The sequence below is a fragment of the Eriocheir sinensis genome, chromosome 24, assembly GCF_024679095.1.
Source record: "Eriocheir sinensis breed Jianghai 21 chromosome 24, ASM2467909v1, whole genome shotgun sequence".
NCBI classification, from domain to species: domain Eukaryota; kingdom Metazoa; phylum Arthropoda; class Malacostraca; order Decapoda; family Varunidae; genus Eriocheir; species Eriocheir sinensis.
Window position 1 is genome coordinate 8,407,711 of NC_066532.1, and position 13,782 is coordinate 8,421,492.

The window sequence follows — 13,782 nt, forward strand, 5'->3', positions numbered from 1 at the left end:
CCTGTGCCAACCTGTCTGTCTCTCTTCTTGTATGTCTGCCTGCTGTTCCCACCTCTTACAACCGGTTTGTCTGTTTGTGCATCTGTCTGCCATTCTGTTAGTATCTCTTTCAACCTGATTGTCCGTCTGTCTGTTCCAATATCTGCATCAACCTCCTTTTTGTCTGTCTGTCTATCTATCTGTCTGCCTTTTTGTATCTGTTTCAACTATGTTTCTTTCTATTTGTTTTTCTATCTACCTGTGTTCGCATCTGTGTAAACCTACCTGCATGTCTGTCTGTCAGTCTGTTTGTATACCTGTTTTAACGTCTTCGTCTGTCAGTCTGTTTCTATATCTGTGTCAGACTGTCTGTTTGTTCGTCTGCCTGCCACTCTGCCGCCTGTTCGTACCAGTGTCGACCTCTCTTTCTATCGCTCCTCCAAAGGTAACTCCCCAGCCATAATCTTACCTTTCTTGCAACTGAAAATTACCTCTCTTCCGACTGTTCTCTGCCACACGCCTTGCCATCCAACCTATTAATACCCCCCCCCCCCCTTTTGAGAGTCCGCTGTTACCCATCTTGCCATTAACCACCCTTCGTGGAAACTGAAAATAAAGGAAGGGTGCGCTAAAGTCTCAAAATTTTGTTGAATAATGTACAAGTTTCGGTACAATCTCACATTTCATTTTTTTACAGTAAAGGAAACAGCTCAAGGGAAAAAAATTAAACAGAAAAAAATCCGCAAATCACTGCTCCTATAGAAAGGAGATAAGAGGTGACCAAATGAGAGGTCAATTTCGAGAGGCATTCTGATACTCTTCTCTTGAAAGAGTTCATATCGGAAGCAGGAATAAATACAGATGAAGGAAAATTGTTCCAGAGTTTACCAGAGGGTTTTTCATCACTGTTTTATTTTTTTCCTTGAGCTGTTTCCTTTACTGTAAAAAAATGAAATATGAGATTGTACTGAATCTTGTACATTATGCAACAAAGAGTATAGGGTGAGCCTGAGTAGAAAGTCGTGTACAGCGGGCCCGCGTTAGTCGGTAGGCATGCGGTTAGCAAGTTCAGAAAGAGTCAGCATGAAAATATCGAGTGAAGATAGAAAGAGATGCAACATGGAGGCGGAATTTAAGAGGTGAAGACTGTCAGTATGAGGAGTTGAGGTGATGACGCGAAAGCCTTACACTCTGTCCCCACACGTGAATTGCATACTCCATCCAAGAGCGGACAAGGCCTCTGTACATGGATATCAACTGAGGGAAAAGAAGACGATACAGAACGCCTAACCTCGAGGAAACTGATTTAGTAAGAGGAGAGAGGTGAAGTTTTCAATATTTTGAGTTAAGGATAGACCGAGGATGTTTAGTGTAGTGTAGTGTTCGTACCAGTGTCGACCTCTCTTTCTATCGCTCCTCCAAAGGTAACTCCCCAGCCATAATCTTACCTTTCTTGCAACTGAAAATTACCTCTCTTCCGACTGTTCCCTGCCACACGCCTTGCCATCCAACCTATTAATACCCCCCCCCCCCCCCTTTTGAGAGTCCGCTGTTACCCATCTTGCCATTAACCACCCTTCGTGGAAACTGAAAATAAAGGAAGGGTGCGCTAAAGTCTCAAAATTTTGTTGAATAATGTACAAGTTTCGGTACAATCTCACATTTCATTTTTTTACAGTAAAGGAAACAGCTCAAGGGAAAAAAATTAAACAGTAATGAAAAAAGTCCGCAAATCACTGCTCCTATAGAAAGGAGATAAGAGGAGTGACCAAATGAGAGGTCAATTTCGGGAGAGGCATTCTGATACTCTTCTCTTGAAAGAGTTCATATCGGAAGCAGGAATAAATACAGATGAAGGAAAATTGTTCCAGAGTTTACCAGAGTGGGTTTTTTTTCATCACTGTTTTATTTTTTTCCCTTGAGCTGTTTCCTTTACTGTAAAAAAAATGAAATATGAGATTGTACCGAATCTTGTACATTATGCAACAAAGAGTATAGGGGTGAGCCTGAGTAGAAAGTCGTGTACAGCGGGCCCGCGTTAGTCGGGTAGGCATGCGGTTAGCAAGTTCAGAAGAGCAGTCAGCATGAAAATATCGAGTGAAGATAGAAAGAGATGCAACATGGAGGCGGAATTTAAGAGGTAGAAGACTGTCAGTATGAGGAGTTGAGGTGATGACGCGAAAAGCCTTACACTCTGTCCCCCACACGTGAATTGCATACTCCATCCGAGAGCGGACAAGGCCTCTGTACATGGATATCAACTGAGGGAAAAGAAGACGATACAGAACGCCTAACCTCGAGGAAACTGATTTAGTAAGAGGAGAGAGGTGAAGTTTTCAATATTTTGAGTTAAGGATAGACCGAGGATGTTTAGTGTAGTGTAGTGTAGTAAGTGGATAGACCGATGATGTATAGTGTAGAAGGTGACGTCTGAGAGTTGTCAAAGAATAGGGGATAGGTGTCTGAAAGATTGTGTCGAGTTGATAGGTGGTGAAATGGAATTTTCGAAGCGTTAAAGAACAGGTTCCTTCTGTCCCAATCGAAAAAGGATAGCAAGGTCAGAGGTTAAGCGTTCTGCAGCCTCGAGTCTGGAGTCTTGTAATTTGTTTTGGGCGGGTCTTCTGTTGAAAGAAGTTGAATAATACAAAGTAGAGTTGTCGGCGTACGAGTGGATACGTCATTTTTTTTGTGGAAACAAAATCATTAATGATTATCAGAAAGAGAGCGTGAGACAGGGCACAGCTCTTCGGGACACCGCTGTTGATAGGTTCAGGGGAAGAATAGTGACTGTCTACCACAGCAGAGATAGAACGGCCGGGAAGGAAACTGGAGATAAAGGAACAGAGGGAAGGATAAAATCCATAGGAGGGTAATTTGGAAAGCAAAGAGTTGTGCCAGATTTTATCGATGGCTACGTCTAGCTCATCTGAGAAAGTTTCAGCGAAACGGTTAAGGGATGATGTCGAAGAGTAGGTTATGAAAACAAGATCACCAGTAGAACGCATCCTTGTGGAACCCATACTGGCGATCAGATAGAAGGTCAGAAAGAGATAGATGCTTATGAATCTTTCGGTTAAGGATTGATTCCAAAGCTTTAGAAAGACAGGAAAGTAAAGCTATAGGACGGTAGTTTGAGGGATTAGAATGGTTACCTTTCTTAGGCACAGGCTGCATGTTGGCGTACTTCTAGCAGACAGGAAAGGTAGATGTTGAAAAGAGTAGACGATTTTTTTTGACCAGGCAGGGTGTCAGCACGGAATCACGGTTTTTAAGAAAAATAGTGGGGCACTCCATCAGGTCCATAAGCCTTCTGAAGATTGAGGCCAAAGAGAGCATAGATAACATTCTTAACAATCTTAATAATAGGCATAGTGGAGTCAGAGGGGGGATGAGTAGGAGGAATATGCCCAGACTCGTCCAGAGTGGAGATTTAGAGAAAGTCTAAGCGAATAGTTCTGCCTTAGAGATAAATGTGACGGCGGTGCTGCCATCAGGATTAAGGAGAGGAGGGAAAGATGACATGAAACTGGAGAAGATATTTTCGGCTAGGTGCCATAGGTCTCTGGAGGAATTAAAAAAAAGTAATGTTTTGGCATTTTCTGCTGATAAAAGTGTTTTTGGTGAGTCGAAGATTATTTTTGGCACGATCCGGGCGGAAATGTAAATATCATGATTAGCTGGAATGCGAAGGCTCTGGTACCCTTTGTGGGCTATCTCTCTATTTTTGATAGCACGAGAACAAACGTGATTGAACCAAGGCTTTTTAGCATGAAGAGTAGAGAAAGTACGTGGTATGTGTGCCTCAATTCCAGAGACAGACTCCTCGGTGATGCGCTAGGCGCATCACCATCATGATAATTTCACAGGAAAATTGAAAAGTACATCCTCAGGTCGTCCCACCGAGCTGAAGAAATGCCAGAAACACAGCCTCTTCGGTGGGTCCAGAGGCATCCATAGGCCATCATTCCTGAACATGATTGCAATATTACAGATAAAAGTTGACAGGTGCATTTATTTCTTTGGTAAATTTGATTTTGTGTCTGATATTTTTTTTCTTTAATGGATATTTTGAAGTTTGATTCAGTACATAAATAATTTTCATTATTATTCAGTTAAAAAATGTTTACCAATGTTACAGAAAATTAAATATTTATATTTGTGGATAGTTTACACCAGACCAGAAACAATAGCGTGGATCTAATTTATCCACAATTCAGAACATCTTTTTTTTTTAAATAGTATATTACGCACTGGCCCTAAACTCTTACAGCTTGCCACTAAATATAATAAAATAATTAAAGACAAGCAGTCTCCCAAAATTTTATATTAATCAATCAATCAATGGGGGCATACGCCGAGGGGGGGTGGGGGGGGGGCGTTGCCTCGCCAACCCTACGACGCCAAGCCCGGGGGTCTCTCCGGGCGAGTCTCCATGCCGCCCCCTTCCCAACCCGAGTACCTCCCGGCAGGATCTATCGACTTGCTCAAGCCACGAACTCCGTGGGCATCCCCTTGGCCTCCTCCACTCAGTATTGTCTCTTACAGAGACAACCCGATGAGCAGGATCAGCTTCCGGAAAACGTGCCACTTGCCCGTATAGCCGGAGTTGGCGTTGATGGACTATGCAGGTAATATATGTCGAATCAGTCTCACGGAGTAGTCGCCGGTTGGACACAGTGTCATTCCAGCGATATCACATGATTCTGCGTAGACACTTATTACCAAAGGCATCAATCCGCCTCTCCAAGTCACCATTTAGTGTCCATGTCTCACAACCATAGAGTAAGACAGGGAGCACAAGGGACCTGAAGATCCGGATCTTTGTCCTTCTGCACAGGTATCGGCAATGCCATATACTCGTGTTGAGCGAGTCCATAACACCGTGGGCCAGACCAATCCGCCGTAAGACTTCCTGGCCAGACTCACCGTTGTTATGAATTACGCTTCCAAGATACGTGAAACTTTCTGAGATCTCAACATCCTCGCCACACGCATGAACAGACTGTACTGTTTCATCCAGCAAGCCTCCAAACACCTGTACCTTGGTCTTGGCCCAGGAAACCTGAGTCCCAAGGGCTTCGCCTCCTCGTGCAGTGCCTCTAGAGCTATCACCAAGACATCCAGCGACTACGCCAGGATTACTGCATCATCAGCAAAAACAAGGTCAGTGACCCTTGTATTGTCAATGGATGCTCCGCAATGACTCTGGTCTACAACTCTGCCCAGTACCCAGTCCATACAAGTGTTGAAAAGCGATGGGGCAAGGACACAGCCCTGCCTCACTCCCGCATTCACGGGAAAGATGCTGGACAAGCCCCCCCCCCCCCCCCACACACACACACACACACACACTTCACAGCACTCTCTGTCCCAGAATACAGGCCAGCAGCAGACCAATAGTCCTCGCAGGAATCCCAAGGAGTTGCAGAAGATCCCGGAGTGCCTCACGATGCACTGTATCAAACGCCTTCTTGAGATCGAAATAGGCTGCAGGCATCCCCTGTCGAAACTCACGTCGGCGCTCCACCAGTACGCAAAGCGCTAGGATACGGTCAGTTGTTGACTTGCCAGGCGTGAACCCAGACTGTTCAGGTCTCTGCAGCTTTAGCAGCTGGCTGCGAATTCGCATCAGCAATAGGTGGGCAAGCACCTTGCCTGGCACACTGAGCAGTGTAATACCACGGTAGGTGTTACAATCCTGGCGGTCCCCTTTCCCTTTCCAGATAGGGATGACCAACCCCTTCTTTCAGTCAGGAGGAATGGTACCGGACTGCCATACGACAGTCAAGACCACATGCAACCCGCGGATCATGGCTTCACCTCCAGCTTTGAGCAGCTCCACACTGATGTTACAGGTGCCAGGTGCCTTTCCACCCCTCAACTTGGCCACAGCTTCTCTGACATCGCCCAGAGAGGGTGGGCTTTCGTCAATGGGTGGGTCAGCATCCGCCACCTGCAACCCAGCAACTGGAAGCTGCCCACGTGGAGGGTCCGCCATGTACATCTGTTCAAAGTACTTAGTCCAACGAGCCCTCTGCCCATCCATGTCCGACACGAGGCAGCCGTCAGCTGTTTGGATAGCGTTCACCTGAGAGGGAGACTTAGAGCGGAGCTTTTTTTAGGCCCCGGTAAGCAGGTCGAAGGTCATTCGCATTTAAATGGCCCTCGACTCCCTCAGCGAGACCCCTGACATACCTCTCCTTGTCTCTCCTCAGGAGAGCCTTAGTCAGGATGTAATTTATGATATATCTTCTAAATTTTCCCTGAGGAGAGAAAATTCAACAGATATCATAAATTATCTACTGCAGAATGCATAGATTTAAAAGCTTTATTTTTTTATACTTTGAACTATTTATTATGGAATGTATATATTGTTATGTTATCTGTTATACTATGTCATAAATTCACTGCTTTGTGTTAAAGAAGGAGTAAAGCGTTTTTCTTTAAATTGACATCGGCCTTTCAGGGCATATTGGTTCGATAGTCAGTCGCTGAACTTTTATTAAACTTTGTAATTTTGTACATATGTATTTATTGTTTGAAATATATATTCACCTACAAATGTACCTACTTACCTACTTACCACCACCACCCCCATCACTACCAGCACCACCACAACCACCATCACTATCAACACCACTACCACAATCATCACCACCACCACCACCAGAATCACCACCACCACCACCAGCACTACCACCACCACCACCAGCACTACCACCACCGGCAACCACCCCATCACTACCATCACCACCACCTTCATCACCTTCACCACCACTACCATCATAAGCACCACCACCGCTACAACCACCACCACCACCACCAGCACTACCACCACCGAACCATCATCACCACCACATTCACTACCACCACCACTCATATCATAACCACCACCACCATCACCACAACCACCACCACCATAACCATCACCACCAACAACATCATCATTACCACCATCAACACAACCACCGCCACCGCCACCACCACCATCACCACCACCGTAACTTGCTCCATTGACCAGCGGAAAAGCAGATAAGATATGTATCCAAATTAGATATAAAACAACTGAAAGTGTTGTATCCATAACTACGTTAAAACAATGAAGGAAATGAAGGAAGAGAACGATGTCTGTCTGGTCTTACTTGTTTCAACCACTCTGTCTGTCTGTCTATATGTTCCTACCTATGTCATCCTGTCTGTCTGTCTGTTCATACCTGTATACACCTGTCTGTCTGCCTGTCTCTCTGTCTATTCATACCTGTGTCAACCTGTCTGTCTGTCATTCAGTTTGTATATCAATATCAGACTGTCTGTTTGTCTGTCAGCCTATCTTCCTATACCTGTGTCATCCTGTCTGTCTGTCAGTCTGTTTGTATACCAGTATCAGACTGTCTGTTTGTCTGTCTGTCTGTATGTTCCTTCCTGTGAGAACCTGTCTGTCTGTCGTTCTGTTTGCATGACTGTCAGACGGTCTCTTTGTCTGTCTGCCTGTCTATATGTTCGTACCTGTGTCAACTTTCTGTCTATCTGCCTGTCCGTTTGTATACTTGTGTTAACCTGTCTGTCTGCTAGTCTGTTTTTCTGTCTCTCTGTCTGTCTGTTCGTACCTGTTTCAACCTGTCTGTCTATCGGCTCTCTAAAGGGAACTTCCCAGCCATAATCTTCCCTTCTATCCAACTGAAAATTACCTCTTTTCTGACCGTTCCCTGCCACACTCCCTGACACCCTTCCCTGCCATCACCAACCCTTCCAAGCGCCACCTTCTATCCTCCTCTACAATCGCCTCCCACGCTGATCATCCCCTGCAACTTACTCTACCACCCTCCCCTGCAATAACCTCTCCGTCTGAGCGTTCTCTGCCACCCTTCCCTAACATCACCTCCCCTTCTGAGCGTTTTATACCACCCCCCTACCATTATCCCCCATTCTGAGAGCCCCCTAGCATCCCTTTCTATCATCCCCCCTTCTGAGCGCCCAATGCCACTCTCACCTGCCACCCGCCCCCCTTCCGAGCGCCCCCTGCCGCCACCCTTGCCACCCTCCTCACAGTGGCTTTTGGCGCCCTCAGTGTCAGTCGTTTGTGCCGGGATGTTGTCTCCGTCCTCTCGCCCCTCTCACTGCTCGCCTCGTTACATCCCCTTACCTGGGCAGGTGTGCAAACACTCGTGGCATCATCAGGGTCACCTCCGTGGTGAAGTAATGCAGACCTGACATAATCGAGTCTCTCACTTACCCATTATTTTATTGTTTTCCTTGTTATTCTTTTTTTTTTGTTATTCTTCTGCATATGAGCATTATTATTATTATTATTATTATTATTATTATTATTATTATTATTATTATTTTTTTTTTTTTTTTTTACAGCAAAGGAGCCAGTTCAAGGGCCCACCAAAACAAACATTCTTAAAAACTAAAGCCCGCTCCGCACTGCGCCTACAAAGAATACACAGAGGTGGCCGAAAGATAGGTCAGTTTCGGGAGGAGAGGTGTCCTGATACCCTCCTCTTGAAAGAGTTTAAGTCGTAGGCAGGAGGAAATACAGATGAAGGAAGAGTGTTCCAGAGTTTACCAGCGTGAGGGATGAAAGAGTGAAGATGCTGGTTAACTCTTGCATAAGGGGTTTGGACAGTATAGGGATGAGCATGAGTAGAAAGTCGAGTGCAGCGGGGCCGCGGGAGGGGGGGAGGCATGCAGTTAGCAAGTTCAGAAGAGCAGTCAGCGTGGAAATATCGATAGAAGATAGAAGGAGAGGCAACATTGCGGCGGAATTTAAGAGGTAGAAGACTATCAGTATGAGGAGGAGAGCTGATGAGACGAAGAGCCTTAGCCTCCACTCTGTCCAGAAGAGCTGTGTGAGTGGAGCCCCCCCACACATGAGATGCATACTCCATACGAGGGCGGACAAGGCCCCTGTATATGGACAGCAACTGTGCAGGGGAGAAGAACTGGCGGAGACGGTACAGAACGCCCAGCCTCGAGGAAGCTGATTTAGTAAGAGATGAGATATGAAGTTTCCAGTTGAGATTTTGAGTTAAGGATAGACCGAGAATGTTTAGTGTTGAGGAAGGTGATAGCTGGGTGTTGTCAAAGAATAGGGGATAGTTGTTTGGAAGATTGTGTCGAGTGGATAGGTGGAGAAACTGTGTTTTTGAGGCGTTGAAGGACACCAGGTTCTTCTTGCCCCAATCGGAAATAATAGTAAGGTCTGAGGCTAAGCGTTCTGCAGTCTCCAGCCTTGAGCCGTTAAGTTCCTGAAGGGTGGATCTTCTATTAAAAGAAGTTGAATAATGCAGAGTGGAATCATCGGCGTAGGAATGGATAGGACAGTTCGTTTTGGAAAGAAGATCATCAATGAACAACATAAAAAGAGTGGGAGATAGGACAGAACCCTGTGGGACACCACTGTTAATAGATTTAGGGGAAGAACAGTGACCGTCTACCACGGCAGAAATAGAACGGTCAGAGAGGAAACTGGAGATAAAGGTACAGAGAGAAGGATAGAAACCGTAGGAGGGTAGTTTAGAAAGCAAAGATTTGTGCCAGACCCTATCAAAAGCTTTTGATATGTCCAGCGCAATAGCAAAAGTTTCACCGAAACGGCTAAGAGAGGATGACCAAGAGTCAGTTAAGAAGGCTAGGAGATCACCAGTAGAACGCCCCTTGCGGAACCCATACTGGCGATCAGATAGAAGGTCAGAAGTGGAAAGGTGCTTTTGAATCTTCCGGTTAAGGATTGATTCAAAAGCTTTAGATAGACAAGAAAGTAAAGCAATAGGACGGTAGTTTGAGGGATTGGAGCGGTCACCCTTCTTAGGTACAGGCTAAATGAAGGCATACTTCCAGCAAGAAGGAAAGGTAGATGTTGACAGGCAGAGGCGAAAGAGTTTGACCAGGCAGGGTTATTATTATTATTATCATTATTATTATTATTATTATTATTCCTTATTTCTTCCTTCGCACACTCTCATGGTGTCTCAGGCAACAAGTAAACAAAAGAATGACCCCCAAAGGTGTTTTGCGTTCATAGAATACAAAGATATAATGATCATAACTTTCACTACTTAGGTTTTTATACCTTGCAATTTTTCAAATCACGAGGAAGTGCAAGTTGCCCGACGCTCACATGCGGAACACACTCACGAATCGACGCACCATGCAGCCATCTACTGAATATTTACCACACGCTAATTAATGCCGCGAAAAAAAAAAAAAAATCTTCTAAAAAGACAATCTATTTCGGGGTGCAGAAACCAGATTTTTTTTAGGTGCTGCCTCTAGTTACGGCAGCCCGTTAGTTGAGCTAGTAAATTTCATTTATAAGTGATTGCCGATATATATGATTCTTGCTTCTCATATGCTCCCCAAGTGACACACTTAATTAAAAGTGACAATGTAGACAGACAAAAAGATTGACAGAGGTACGAGCAGATAGACAGAGACAGATAGGTTGGCACAAGTACGAACAGAAGGATACAATTCACAGTCCCTTCCTTCCCTTCATTGTTTTAGCGTAGTTATGGATACAACACTTTTTCATCTCAAGTATACCTAATTTGTTTACATATTTCAAAAGTTTTTTTGGCTGGTTAAAGGAGCACGCGACGTGCGTGCGTGTGTGTGTGAATATATATGTGTGTGTGTGTGTGTTTGTGTGTGTGTGTGGGTTGGTGGGTGGGTAGATATATATATATATATATATATATATATATATATATATATATATATATATATATATATATATATATATATATATATATATATATATATATATATATATATATATATATATATATATATATATATATATATATATATATATATATATATATATATATATATATATATATATATATATATATATATATATATATATATATATATATATATATATATATATATATATATAGACATGCTGTCCAGTCAACCCGGACAGTAGAAGAAACTATGCAAGTGAATCAAGAATGAGTTCCGAGGGTTAGCGTAGCCAAGCATAACTGACGCCACTATAAAATAATTGCCTGCGCCATGACGAGCTTGAGCCGACAACCAGGCCCTGAAGAAACAGCCTACCGGCGCTACACGCCGATGTAAAAAAAAAAAATAAATAAATAAATAAATCTGCGTCCCTCTTGCCCCCCACGTGTGTGCTGCTCTCTGCGTCCCTCTTGCCCACCACGTGTGTGCTGCTCTCTGCGTCCCTCTTGCCCACCACGTGTGTGCTGCTCTCTGCGTTCCTCTTGCCCACCACGTGTGTGCTGCTATCTGCGTCTCTCTTGCCCACAACGTGTGTGCTGCGTCCCTTGCCCCACCACGTGTGCTGCTCTCTGCGTTCCTCTTGCCCACCACGTGTGTGCTGCTATCTGCGTCCCTCTTGCCCACCACGTGTGTGCTGCTCTCTGCGTCCCTCTTGCCCACCACGTGTGTGCTGCTATCTGCGTTCCTCTTGCCCACCACGTGTGTGCTGCTATCTGCGTTCCTCTTGCCCACCACGTGTGTGCTGCTATCTGCGTTCCTCTTGCCCACCACGTGTGTGCTGCTCTCTGCGTTCCTCTTGCCCACCACGTGTGTGCTGCTATCTGCGTTCCTCTTGCCCACCACGTGTGTGCTGCTCTCTGCGTTCCTCTTGCCCACCACGTGTGTGCTGCTATCTGCGTTCCTCTTGCCCACCACGTGTGTGCTGCTATTCTTGCACACCACGTGTGTGCTGCTATCTGCGTTCCTCTTGCCCACCACGTGTGTGCTGCTATCTGCGTTCCTCTTGCCCACCACGTGTGTGCTGCTATCTGCGTCCCTCTTGCCCACCACGTGTGTGCTGCTATCTGCGTCCCTCTTGCCCACCACGTGTGTGCTGCTCTCTGCGTCCCTCTTGCCCACCACGTGTGTGCTGCTCTCTGCGTTCCTCTTGCCCACCACGTGTGTTCTGCCCTCTGCGTCTCTCTTGCCCCCCATTACACTCCCTCCTGCCTCCCAAAAGGTGGGCTGCCCCCTACCTCCCTCCTGCCTCCCACGTGTGTGCTGCCCGCTGCGTCCCTCATACCCTCCACGTGTGTGCTGCCTCCTGCCTCCTTCCTGCCTCCCCCGTGTGTGCTGGCCAATACGTCCCTCCTGCCTCCCACGTGCGTGCTCCACTCTGCTTATATCTTGCCCCCCACGTGTGTGCTGCCCCTTGCATCCCTCCTGCCTCCCAAGTGTGTGCTGCCCCATGCCTCCCACCTGCCTCCCACTAGTGTGCTGCCCCCTGCCCCCCCACATGTGTGCTGCCCTCTGCTTCTCTCTTGCTCCCCACGTGTGTGCTGCCTTCTGCGTTCCTCTTGCCCCCCACGTGTGTGCTGCCCTCTGCGCCTCACTTTCCCCCAAGTGTGTGCTGCCCTCTGCACCGCTCTTGCCCCCCCCACGTGTGTACTGCCCTCTGCGTTCCTCTTGCCCCCTACATGTGAGCTGCCCTTTGTGCCCCTCTTTCCCCCCACGTGTGTGCTCCCCTCTGCATCCCTCTTGCCCCCTAGGTGTGTTCTGCCCTGTGTACCAATCTTGCCCCTCAGTGTGTGCTACCCTCTTCGCCCCTCTTGCTCCCCACGTGTGTACAGCTTTCTGCGCCCCTCTCTCCACCCACGTGTTTGCTGCCCTCTCCTCCCCTCTTGCCCCCCACGTGTGTGCTGCCCTCTGCTCCCCTTTCCCTCCTACGTGTGTGCTGCCCTCTTCGTTCATCTTGCCCCCAAAAGTGTGTCCTGACCTCTGCTCCCCTCTTGCCCCCCCCCGTGTGTGCTGCCCTCTGTGCCACTCTTGCCCCCCATGCATGTGCTGTCCTCTGCGCCCCTCCTGCCCCCCACGTGTGTGCTGCCCTCTGCTCCCCTTTTGCCCCCCAAGTGTGTGTTGCCCTCTGCGCCACTCTTGCCCCCCATGTATGTGCTGTCCTCTGCGTCCCTCTTGCCCCCACGTGTGTGCTGCCTGCTGCGCCCCTCCTCCCCCCCACGTGTGTGCTGCCTGCTGCGCCCCTCCTGCCCCCCACGTGTGTGCTGTCCTCTGCTTCCCTCTTGCCCCCACATGTCTTCTGCCCAGTGGGTGTGTTGCCATCTGCGTCCCTCTTGCCTCCAACGTGTGTGCTTCTTTCTCCGCCCCTCTTGCCGCCCACGGTTGTGCTGCCTTCTCCGCCCCTCTTGCCCCCCACGTGTGTGCTGCGCTCTGCGACCCTCTTGCTCCCACGTGTCTGCTGTCCTCTGCAGCCCTCTTGCTTCCAACGTGTGTGCAGCCCTCTGCGTCCCTCTTGTCCCTACGTGTGTGCTGCCCTCTGCGTCCCTCTTGTCCCTACGTGTGTGCTGCCCTCTGTGTCCCTCTTGTCCCTACGTGTGTGCTGCCCTCTGTGTCCCTCTTGTCCCTACGTGTGTGCTGCCCTCTGTGTCCCTCTTGTCCCTACGTGTGTGCTGCCCTCTGCGTCCCTCTTGTCCCTACGTGTGTGCTGCCCTCTGCGTCCCTCTTGTCCCTACGTGTGTGCTGCCCTCTGCGTCCCTCTTGTCCTTACGTGTGTGCTGCCCTCTGTGTCCCTCTTGTCCCTACGTGTGTGCTGCCCTCTGTGTCCCTCTTGTCCCTACGTGTGTGCTGCCCTCTGTGTCCCTCTTGTCCCTACGTGTGTGCTGCCCTCTGCGTCCCTCTTGTCCCTACGTGTGCTGCCCTCTGCGTCCCTCTTGTCCCTACGTGTGTGCTGCCCTCTGTGTCCCTCTTGTCCCTACGTGTGGTGCCCTCTGTGTCCCTCTTGTCCCTACGTGTGTGCTGCCCTCTGCGTCCCTCTTGTCCCTACGTGTGTGCTGC

The 13,782-nt window shown here is 47.7% G+C and overlaps 1 protein-coding gene across 1 annotated transcript; it reads right to left on the reverse strand.

Moving 5' to 3' along the window:
* Nucleotides 1-3,524: 3,524 nt before the first annotated feature.
* Nucleotides 3,525-11,928, reverse strand: LOC127003101 (sialidase-like). Its single transcript, XM_050869514.1, has 2 exons — nt 11,289-11,928; nt 3,525-3,541 (listed from the first exon to the last, which is right to left on the reverse strand). Exons 1-2 carry the CDS (start codon nt 11,926-11,928, stop codon nt 3,525-3,527), a joined length of 657 nt encoding a protein of 218 aa, XP_050725471.1.
* Between the last annotated feature and the right edge of the window lie 1,854 nt (nt 11,929-13,782).

Bases quoted from the DNA above. Each gene is read 5' to 3' on its own strand.
- LOC127003101 (XM_050869514.1), bottom strand. From the start codon at position 11,928: ATGGGGGGCAAGAGAGACGCAGAGGGCAGAACACACGTGGTGGGCAAG.